The sequence below is a fragment of the Oryx dammah genome, unplaced genomic scaffold (genome assembly GCF_014754425.2).
Source record: "Oryx dammah isolate SB20612 unplaced genomic scaffold, SCBI_Odam_1.1 HiC_scaffold_18, whole genome shotgun sequence".
In the NCBI taxonomy this organism is placed as follows: domain Eukaryota; kingdom Metazoa; phylum Chordata; class Mammalia; order Artiodactyla; family Bovidae; genus Oryx; species Oryx dammah.
Window position 1 is genome coordinate 39,053,178 of NW_024070202.1, and position 12,125 is coordinate 39,065,302.

A 12,125-nucleotide genomic window follows, 5' to 3' on the forward strand; every position below is an offset into this window, starting at 1 on the left:
ATGCCAGCCTTTCAGTGTTTATATCCTAAATTAATCCAATGAGCCGTAGAGCCTCCTCTCTCAGAAATATTTTGTGTTTTTTTTCTTACTCGGCATAGGATATCAAAACAAAAAATAGACACTGCCTTTACAAAACCAAGGGTTTAAAATATTTCACTTGAGAAATTAACAGTTTGTTTGGGCCCTAAAGCATTTTTTAATTTGGTGTGTGTACTTGACTGTGATATTTAATAGGAAAGTTCGTTGGAAGCATTGACATTTACTGTTCCTGGTTATGCTCAGAGACTGTTTCAATCACTAAACTAATGTTTGAGGGACACTTGTATCATTACACTAATGAACTTTATGTAAAGCTCACTAAACCTGATATTGCTTATATGAATCTGTCTTGTGAATATAGGAATCCATTCTTATTTCATCGTGTGGAGTATACTAATGGTTTTACTAAAATACTTTTTAAAAGCCATAGAGTTGCAGTTGATTTAAAATATACTATGTGTTGGGCTCCATGCTGGGTGTTCTGCATACATCTTCATTTGGATAGTTTAGTAGTATCTGTTTGGGCAAAGTATATTTACAGATGTACACATTCCATAAGATATCGGGAACTAAAATACAGTTCCTACACTTAGAAGCCTTTAGCTCAATAATTGCTTGAGGTTTGTGCCCTGTTTTCTAATTTTCTTAAAGTCCACATATTCATTCAGTAAATATTGTGTTTATGTTTATTGTATACCAACTATATGCATACCTATTACTATGTCAATTACAGTGGTAGAATGGATGTTTTCTTTGACCGTGGCTTTTAATCCAGTTGAAAGTTTAATCAGAATATCATACAAAGAAATACAGAATTATAAACATGATGTATTCCATATAAAAGATAGATTTAGGCCTATGAGAACTTTTAATGGGGATGATTTGACCTAGTCAAGGAAGATCATGAAAGCCTTTTATAAGGAGAGGATGTTGAGGTAAGTGGACAAGCAAGTGAAGAAAAGAGTGGAAGGAGCAGGGTATATGAAAGAGGAAAACAAAAGAATGTCTGAGTTCTGGGGCAGAGACACATCCCACTTGATTTCTACCCCAGATACATACGTTAACCCACACACCTTCCTATCTCAGTGTGCTATGCAGATTTTCTCAGCACTTCTAGGAAGGAACCTACTTGGTTGAATTTTCTGGGATCAGGAAAGGAATGAGTTTGATGTTAATTTGGATTTGAGTCTCTGTAGGGTTAATGGCAACCCACTCCAGTACTCTTGCCTAGAAAATCCTGTGGACGGAAGAGCCTGGTAGGCTGCAGTCCATGGGGTTGCCAAGAGTCAGACACAACTGAGTGACTTCACTTTTGCTTTCATGCACTGGAGAAGGAAATGGCAACCCACTCCAGTGTTCTTGCCTGGAGAGTCCCAGGGACAGGGGCACCTGATGGGCTGCCGTCTATGGGGTCACACAGAGTCGGACACGACTGAAGCGACTTAGCAGCAGCAGCGGGGTTAGTTAGGGCTTTCCTGATAGCTGAGGTGGTAAAGAATCTGCCTGCAATGAAGAGAGACCTGGATTTGATCCCTGGGTCAAGAAGATCCCCTTGGAAAAGGAAATGGCAACCCACTCCAGTATTCATGCTTGGAGAATTCCATGGACAGAGGAGCCTGGCAAGGCTACAGTCCATGGGTCGCAAAGAGTCAGACACAACTGAGCAACTAACACACTTTTTAGGGTTAGTTAAGTGTACATATGTTATAAATATTTTCTTAAAAGATGGCAAAAGCAGAACTCCTTAAGTATATTTTCAATCACCGTGTAGTATTTCAAAGCTTTATGAGTGATAGTTGTTCAGTTGTAAAGTTGTTCAGTCGAAAGAAAGTTGTGCAGTTTCAGTTCATGAAAGTAAATCTGTTACTCTTTTTCTATTCTAAAAGCAAGTAAGCCTAAGATATCTGTGAAATATATACTTACCTAAGCTGGAACTTTTTACATTTCTCATCTCTTTCTTTGAGAATAAAATTTGCCATAGGGACTTATACTTTGTAAGTTATTCTTTTCTCTACAATATTTATGCATTTTTAATTGTGGTATTTCTGTTATACATCACTGAATTTGTATTTAATGAATCAAATTTACATTTAATCAGTTTGTGTTGAAGTGACTTAATGAGATACTTTGCTTTTCTGTGTTAAAAGCAGGTCAAGGTCAACTGAAAGACTCAGGGCAATACATTATTTAATGTTCATTTTTTACATAACTTGTAACTTTATCAAGTTTTATGATTTAACTAAATCACATAATAACATTCCCTGTAATAATTTCTAATTATTCTTTAAGGTCAGACATTTTACTATTAATGTATTGGCAATCTATTGTTTACGTTTGCTTTATTTCATTTTTACTTTCTAACGTGGGAATTCTCACATTCTTCTACTTTCAGAACAGAATATGTAGATTAAGATTGTGTCAAATTTTCAAATAATGTGAGAAAAAAGGCAGTGCATTTCAGATCTGAAGATAATATTCAGGGACTTCCCTGTTGGTCCAGTATCTAAGGTGCCACTCTTCCCTGCAGGGGGCACAGGTTTGATACTTGGTCAGGGAACTAAGATCCCACATGCTCTATGGCACAGACAAAATAATAATAATAAAAGATACAGAGTTTTCAATGTTTGAATTTATTAAAAACAGAAAACAAGTATATCAGAGCTTTGTTCTCATATATATGATGTACCTGAACATAGCGTTCAAAGCAAAACTGACAGAACTGAGTATTTATCTGTGTAGGACATTTTTGTTGTTGTTCAGTCACTCAGTCGTGGCCAACTCTTTGGGACCCCATAAACTGCAGCATGCCAGGCTTCCCTGTCCTTCACCATCTCCTAGAGCTTGCTCAAACTCATGTCCATTGTGTCATCCTCTGTCGTCCCCTTCTCCTCCTGCCTTCAATCTTTCCCAGCATCAGGGTCTTTTCTAATGAGGACATTTTACTTCCTGTTTTATCTTTACTCCCTCCAAACCTTCCACCTCTGCCTTTACCCTGATGGCCTTGCCTCATCGTCCATTCGAGACAAAAGCCACAAGCAATAGTGTCATCTTCCCACAGCACATTTCCATACACCCAATGTCTGTATTCAGCCCTCTGTCTTCTTTCCTGGAACAATGAAGTGGATACTATACATGGTTTCTTAAAGGGTTGTTCCTCTACAAGCCATCCACATCCCATCCTTCCCCGTGTCGCAAGAGCTTTGGTTTTCACCTCTGTTCTGGTTTCCGCATCATTTTCTTCCTTTTCTCTTAATATAAATCCTCTCTTGCTCTGATGACCCTTCGCTTTGAAGCCTTTCCTTGACGCTAGTTTGTCTCCGTAGGGACCACCCTTTTCCTTCTCTGCCTCTCAGCCGAGGTGCTCTGAACACTTGCCTCTGCAAGGCTAATCCTTCTCACTGTTGTTCAGCGCATTCCATCGATTCAGTTATGTTCCTCCCTGCCTCCAGGTGCTGCCTGCATAACTGGATGAGTTCAGTGGGCTCTTTTAAGTCCTCATCTTTTCTGTCTCTGTACCACAATGGGTTCTACTTGAGACCGTTGTGTTTTTTTTTCCCCCTCTAGTCATCTAAGACAGTCCCATCCCCTGATTTCCTTCCTGCCTCCATGGGAACTTACTCCTACTCAGTTTTCTCAAGGACTCCTCCTCTGCTTCACTTTTATTCACATGGTTTTAAACCAAATGTTTCTGCTGAAGCTTTCCATTTTTTTTTTTAATCAAGACTTCTATTGAGCCTGTTGCTTTTAACATGATTTCTTGACATTTTCATTTGTGTATCTCACATATTGAAATCTCACCCGCACTTGAACTCTCTGCCTCTCTTCTCTAATCCTCTAGTTTCCCTGAACCCATCCCTTCTCCATCCACCCAGATACCCATGTCAGAAACCTGGCAGTCATTCAAGACACCACTCTTTTCTTACTCTCCACCACCACTGCCTAGTGATTCTGTCTCCAAAATAAGTTTTGGATCCCTCTCTTTGACCACTTCCATGAATAACAAAATCCCTTGGTCTCCTAAGCTAAGTTACTACAGTAGCCTTCTCCTTATTTTTCGTCCTTTACATTTTCCTCACCTTAAAACTACTTCCCAAACAGCAGCTAGGGTGAGCTATTTAAGTTCTAGGTTAAATTATTTTGCATTTGGCTTAAAACCTTTTGTGACTGGCTGTTCAATAGAAAATATGTTCCTAATTGTTCAGAGCATTTCCATCAGACACTGCACAGTCCATCCCTGCCTCCTGCCTGAGGTCATTTTTATGTGACTGAGCTAAATCTCCATTTTCATGTTTCCCTAAGAGGGTTGTTGTTTTTTTTCCCCCTCTTTCTTTCTCTCTTGTCACCTAAGGGCCTTTTTGCATGTGTTCTATTTGTCTGGAATGTTCTTCAAGGAAACATTTCTTTGGAATCACAGGAAATGCCATTTCTTGGGGAAACTTTCCTCCAACTGCTCACAGTCTGAATTAGAACCCATTATCTCTTAGGGCTTAATATTATATGGCTTTACAGAACACAGCATGATTTATTGTAATATTTTGAGAGGTACTGCATGGGCAGTTAAAATCCCAGACTCCTGCCACAGTGCTGGCTTGAATCCTGATTCTCTATTTCCTGTGTGAGTATGGGCAAGTCTTTTAACTATGCTTAAGGTTTCTCATGGATAATAATAACTTAATTGTAGATCATTTTAAAAGCAGAAATGCTTAATATTTGTAGAGAAAATAGTCAATGCAGCGCAAAACAAACCTTGTGTATGTGTGTGGACAATTCACCTCACGTCTGAAGGCACAGGGCTCTCGGCTGGCACACACAGTCCGGGACATACAACAGGCTGCCAGTGAATGTTCACTCCATAGAGTGATGAGTTGTACAGGTCATCATGTTAGTGTTCAGGGAGGACCTTCAGAGAAAAAAAGAATGATGTTTGTAAGAATATATAATCACTATGTAAAATTTATGTTTTGACTTATGATCCACTTTTTTTTAATTTATTTTTTAATTGGAGGGCAACTGCTTTATAGTATTGTGTTGGTTCTGCAGTACAACACAGATCAGCCATAATTATATATGTGTGTGTGCGTGTGTGTGTGTGAAGTCACTCAGTCGTGTCCGACTCTTTATGACCCCATGGACTGTAGCCCACCAGGCTCCTCTGTCCATGGGATTCTCCAGGCAAGAATACTGGAGTGGGTTTATATATATATATATATATATATATATATATCCCTTCTCTCTTGAGCCTCCCTCTCCCCCTCCCACACCTATGTTTTTGATCTGAGGATATCTTCAATATTTGATCTGTCTAGCCCCTTTTAGCAAGAATGTTTTTATTAATATTATTATTCTATTCCAGATGTGACAGTCTAGCCCCAAGAGCCTAAGGGGCTTGTACACACAGCAGAGGTAATAAATGATAGGATGATCCTCCTCATAGCAGCCCCATGGTCTTCTTGCTGAAATCTTATTGTTTCTATCTTTTTGGAAATATCCTATGAACTATATGAATACTTTGTATATGGTTGGTGAAATTACTTTGGTGATATTTCTTAAAATTTCAGTTTGAGGCAGATATGTTAGAGCTTGTTTTCTCCTCCTGCAGCCTCTTTGGACTTCAGGCCCTTATAGCTCACAGCAATAACTCTGAGGTGACCTGCTTGCCCGTTCTCTTGTTCCATGATTCAACTGTTTTCCTTGTATAACCTCTAGAGTGATAGTGCTGAAAGGCCACTTTTGTTCTTGAATCTTTCAGATTACGTTCCTGTTTTAACTCTCATGGTGAGACTACCATCAAATTTCAAATATATTAAACTTCTGTTCCTATCGTTCCATGTACTATATTTCCATTAAGCTTTTCCTTACACACGGCAAGTAAAGTGCTCAGTCTCTCCTTGTATTCTCTGCAGGCATCATCATATCATTTCTGGATTCTGAATTTATTTCATTGTTTGTTGAGGTTTTTTTTTTTTTTTAATCTAAATGCTCATAAAATTTGAGAGCTGGAAGGACCTTCCCATAACTCAAATCCCAAATTTATCATCAGGGAAACCAAGCTAGCTTCAGGAATGTAACTGAGAGGCTTAATTACTGTTACAGTAGGAATTGGGGCTTAGATGAAATTACTGTTTGATCTTTAGTGCACCTTTGTTACCAGTCTACTCACTTTTCTTTCTGAAAGAGAAAGCAGTGCGTTAGGATTGAGAAGTATAACATGAATTCAGTGAAAATTACATGATTGATTTTAATGTTCATATTTACCTTTTTACCTTTTGCAGTTTAACAGCAATGCCCAGGATGTAAGCTGTTTTCAGCACCTCGTCCAAGCAAATGTGAGAAATAAGAAAGTGTTGAAAGATGCAGTGAATAATATCACAGCAAAAGGAATCACAGATTATAAGAAGGGATTTAGTTTTGCTTTTGAACAGCTGCTTAATGTAAGTATCAACTCTGTCCCCTTTGTCTTTTATTATTGAGTTATAGAATCTGAATTTCAGTATCCTGGTAGTTACAGCTCTGTAGGATTAGGTAATAGTGCTATTTTTCATTCATTTAGAAAGCATATATATCCAGGCTTTAAAAATCTTTTGAGCTTTTAAAAAAATTTTTTAATACAAAATTCAACTGTAGATTTTTTTTCTTTTATATCTTTTCTCCCATCTTTTTTTTCCCAAACTATATTTAAAAAACACATTTGTTGAATTATTTAATTCTGAATAAGCACTGGAAACTTAGTTGACACATTTAGAATATCATTTATTTTTTCTTATCTCAATTAGTACTATATTTATTTGGAAACTTGTGCTTTCAATCATCAAATAGTTTCTGATGAGATATTTTAGTTTTAGTTTTAAACATCAGTTTTTGAGTCTTTAGGTTGTTCCTAAATGTATAGAAAGGTCCAAATGGTAAAATCAAAGTGGACAGAAGGATAAATCTCTAAGCAGAGATTCCTTCCAAAGTGAAAATTCCTTTGAATGAGTCATTGATGTCTATAGTTAGTCTTTTATACTCTCCATACCTACTCCCTACCCCATATCATAGCAATATTATAACATGAATCTCATACTGCAGACTAATTTTCAAATGGCCATGTTGTCTGTTTCATTTTGAACTATTTAAAAGCAGGAGCTATCATTCAGATTTATATCTCTCATAAAGCAATATTATTGCAGGTTGAGAATACAGATTTAACCTCTGTCTGCCTTGGTTCCCTCACTGGGGTTGTAGAAGGAATGTCCATAAAATCTGAAGATATAGCCAACCACATGAGTGTGTAGTTATTGGGTTGATGAAGAATTAATACATAAATAGCATGATGCTGGTACAGAATCAGCTTATAATGCCTATCAAATTTGCTAAGTCATTGAATAAGCTCTTATACTTAGTCTTTTCTGCAAATTTGATTTTGTTATCTCCTATCTAAACAGTTTTCAAGGTCTCTGATTGGATGATGACTCATTCATTTGTTCATTCAGCCAATATTTACCCAGTGCCTCATAATTTCCTGTCATAGCACATTGATAAAATTGTAGAAATAAACAAGAAAGACCATTTGCTCTCAAGAAAGTTGAGCATAACTTGCTAAGTCATCATTTCTCATATAACATGTAGTGCTGTTACAGGGTATTCATAGTGTGTTTGCTCAGAGTATCTCAGGGAAGTGGCTCAACTTACCCAAAGAAGTCAGAAAGTTGTTGCTTTTCCTTGAAAATGGGATTGTGAAGAACGAGTAGAGTCTAGATAGATAATGAGGGGGGCAGGAAATCATTTCAGATTAAAAGAACACCAGAGATTAAAAAAGCACAGAAGCATGAGGGGTTGTGCACATTGAAAGAATTGCAGGTTTGTTGACATGGCTGGGCCATAAGCAGTAAAGGAGAAATGATGGGAATGGAAAGGCCCTGAGCTGTCCTTAAGAGAGGTATGTAAGAGCAAATGGAAAGAGTGCGGTAGGAGAATGATATGGTCTGATGAGTGTTCTAAGGTAAGAAGCTGTTGTAGACATCCTGGTGTTGGATTAGAAGTGATGTTAAGGTGAGGGACCAAGTGACTATTGGAGCGGTAGGAGGGGTTGCTGAGAAAGGAGTGGGGGTGACTCCAGGTTCTCTGAACTGGGAAACAGGTGGAGGATGGCCTAGGAGTCTACATTAAGGGAATGTGAGTGTAGAAGCTTTGATTATTTGGAGTTTGAAGTAATATTTTTCTTAGGTACAATTAGATAAGCAAGTAAATAGTAGAAAAGCAAAGAAATTCAGCACTGCAGTTTCCAGGGGAAATTATCTTTGTTAAAATTCATTTGATTATTAAATGATGTATGTACTGTAATAAAAATGAAAACTCAAAACTTTTGAAGTTCAAGCACAGGTAATTACTAAAATAGGATATATCCTTTCTGCAGTAAAGGAATGTGAGGGCTTTTCATAACTTCTTTTTCTCTTGAGTCAATAATCAAGTTTTCTAGAGCTTAGCATTTTAATTATCCCTAGTGCTGTCCATTGGCCTCACTCATTCCCTCATATTCAAGTTTTTGTTGTGAAATGATAAGGAGGCATCTCAAGCCTGATGTACTACTTCACAGGCAGTTACAATACGGGGGCCAGGTTAACTCCCACATTCGTTATTAGTTACTTATAAAATATGGTCTAACCTCTACTGGCCTCTCCTACTGCCTTTGTAAGTTGTAAATGATTTTTAACATGTCCTCGGTTATTCCTGTAGTAAATCTCACATGTTTTGCTTTCCACATGTCTCTTAGGTATTACAATTCTTCATTTAAAAATAATTTTCCCAAATGCACAGCATGCCTTGTTGAGCTGAAGCATGTTTTGTCTTTTTCTTACACACAATACCATTCCTTGTCTTCTGTTTGTCCTGGCACGGTTTACCCTTAAGATCCCTGAATCAAGTGTCCAATAGAATGAGACATTGATTTGAATTAGTCTTCAGTTAGCATTTCATAAAATATTGACAAATATATGTGTATATAATAGATGCTGTGCTGCATAGCTGCAGAGATACAGCAAAGTGTACTATGAAATACCGCACTAAAGTAAATTACCAACCCTAGCCATTGTATTTTTATTGACGTAATCAAGTTTTTCCTTACCTTAATTCCTTCCAAGCCAATTTTGTATAATTGTTGTGACAGTGTGATTCTTTAGATAGTTGCAAATCCAGTGAGAATTTGCTGAGGTAGACTATTCTACCACAAGTCCTGAGAAGTCTACTTAAAAAAAAAAAATGTTGAAAACAAAACATTTCTTCATTTTTCCTTTTGTGAGTGTACTAAAAATGAACAGCAAGATGCAGTGTGCTAACTTTGATATTTATATTCCATAATAATAATACTCCCACTATTGTAAAAAATGAAACCAAGTCCTGTGCTAAAAACTGTCACTTTTTTGAGATGGTCTTTTAAGTAAATATTATTTTGCCCCTTTATATATGCAGATAGAAAAGATAAGTCATCAGAGAATTTAGTTTTTGATTCAGGGATTTCAACACCTTTCACAAAAGTATATTGAAGATAAAATATGTAACTATTTTATGGTCAAATTTTCAGATAATTACTTTCCAAGATAAGAATGGTTTTTGAATGTGATAAATAGAATTAGTCACTACCTGAGTTTTCACAATGCTTAGTTAAAAGCTTTAACTGCCACTGGGCTAATGGCCTAGTCAGTGGAGTGAGAATATATGAAACGGGATTTTTTCATCAGGTAAAACAACATATTGTCCTCATTACTTTTTCCAACAGGAAATGTGATTTACCTTTTTTGAAAAATAGAAATAAGGACCTTCAATAAATTCAAACACTATTGGAGAATTAGTGATTTTTAGACTGTGTTGTTGGAGAAGGCAATGACACCCACTCCAGTCCTCTTGCCTGGAAAATCCCATGGATGGAGGAGCCTGGTGGGCTGCAGTCCATGGGGTCGCTGAGGGTCGGATACGACTGAGCGACTTCACTTTCACTTTTCACTTTCATGCACTGGAGAAGGAGATGGCAACCCACTCCAGTGTTCTTGCCTGGAGAATCCCAGGGACGGGGGAGCCTGATGGGCTGCCGTCTCTGGGGTTGCACAGAGTCGGACACGACTGAAGCGACTTGGCAGCAGCAGCAGCAGTCCAGTAAAACCATAATCACATGTGGGTGTTGAGTGCTTGCAATGTGCATAGGCTGAACTGAAATGTGTTATAAGAATACACTGAGATTTTAGAATTTACTAGGAAAGAAAAAATATTTATTTTCTCAATTTTTATATCGTTTTGATGTTAAATTGACTATTTTTGAGTGACTGAGTTAAATAAAATATATTATTAGAATTTCAGATATTTCTTATTACATTTTTTAATGTGGCCATTAGAGGGATAAAATTACAAATTAGCTTCAGATTTTATCACCTTTAAATATCACTAAACTAGAGGGCTGACATATTCAAAGAAGCTGAGCAGTCATTAATTAGTGTGATTTTTTTTTTCTTCTCAGCAATTTTGCAAACATATTTTACAACATTAGAAAGGCTGAGATTATAATTTCAGGCCTCAAAGAAGCTCAACTTTGTATATTTTATGTGGCCCTTTGATGCTAATCCATTGTTTTCCTAAGTCCAGCTCTTTGAGGGACCTTAAAGAAAATGTTAGAGAGGATTTAACATTGGAATTGAGCCTTTCAGAATTACACATGTGGCAGGTTAAGAGCAGATAAGACAATATTCTGAAAATAGCTGTCGACATTTACCAAAATACGAAAGAGCACTGTGTGTTGGGATCAGCATTACAATTCCAGAAATGTAAACTGAATAAAGCAGGAGGAAGGAGGAGTAAAGAGACGAACAAATATTTGTAAGTGGATTGAAAATATACATAAAAGGATATGTATGTTTTATTAATATTATTTTTTGTTTCTGATATATATTATAGAGGTATAGAATTGATACCATGTCCATTAATCACTTTAAAACCCATGTATTAATTAACCCTTGAGAGGTTATTATGTATTAGGCATTCGTTCAGACAAGGAAACTATTGAACAAAAAAGACAAAACTTTATACCCTTTTGGCACTTAATATTCTATTGGGGGAAGTCAATAATAAAAAACAAACAAATTATATACTGCATATATACAAATGTGAAATGCTGTAAAGAGTACAGCTTGGGAGGGCAAATTGCAGTTTAAAATGCAGTTGTTAGGAAAGTCCTCAAAGGCTAGGTAACATTTGATCAGAAACCCAAAGAAAGGGAGAGCGGTGGGTGTTGAAAATGAGGCGGAGCCTGCATAGGGAGGCATAGGCCTGGCTTGATCCAGGAACCTGTTCTTAGAATTGACTATTGAACAGATACTTCAGTCATCACTTGCAATCTGCACACACTTTCCATTTTTCTTTTATACTCCCTCCCTTTTACTATGAATGATATACAATTTTATTGATATATTTTACAGTATAATGTGTCTAGAGCCAACTGCAATAAGATTATCATGTTGTTCACGGATGGAGGAGAAGAGAGAGCTCAGGAGATATTTACCAAATACAACAAAGACAAAAAGGTGAGTGTAATTTTTCTGATATTTTAAATTTAATATTAATTTAGGTGGTTTTAAGAGAGTACTGCAAGAGTGGTAAGGGAAGATGTTTTTGGTTAAAACATTAGTGTGCTGACTATAAAGAGATACAGCTCATGCATTATATGCCAATCACTGAATTAAATGTCAAATATCTTTCGTGAAATTCACAAGTACTTTATGACTAATTTATTAATAAAATAATTTGAACCTATATAGAGGCCTGTATAGAGGCCTATATAGAATATATTTGTTTCTTTGATTGTTTTACTGCAGAGAAAAGTATTGTACAAAGGCCTGTTTTGAAAGTTCACCAGTGTAGCTGAACCTACTGATACTGTGGAAGATATCAAATGTAACTATTTTTTCTATCACTCCTACTGTCAGCTTAATTTTCTGACACTCTCCATATTTTATAAGAGGACAATGATTCTCAACTTCATTTCCTTACATGCCAAGAATCCATAAATAAGTAACAAAAAATTATAGCTTACGTCTTATTCTTTCAGAACTTCAACAGAAATT

At 36.7% G+C, this 12,125-nt stretch overlaps 1 protein-coding gene across 13 annotated transcripts in view; it reads left to right on the top strand.

Moving 5' to 3' along the window:
- CACNA2D1 (calcium voltage-gated channel auxiliary subunit alpha2delta 1) overlaps positions 1–12,125 on the top strand; it is a 539,624-nt gene that overhangs the window by 438,510 nt on the left and 88,989 nt on the right. For all 13 annotated transcript variants that reach the window (XM_040260717.1, XM_040260719.1, XM_040260724.1 and 10 more), the window contains exons 11-12: positions 6,312–6,470; positions 11,481–11,585. In XM_040260717.1, the coding sequence (XP_040116651.1) occupies positions 6,312–6,470; positions 11,481–11,585 (264 nt within the window). The remainder of the gene's footprint in view (positions 1–6,311; positions 6,471–11,480; positions 11,586–12,125) is intronic.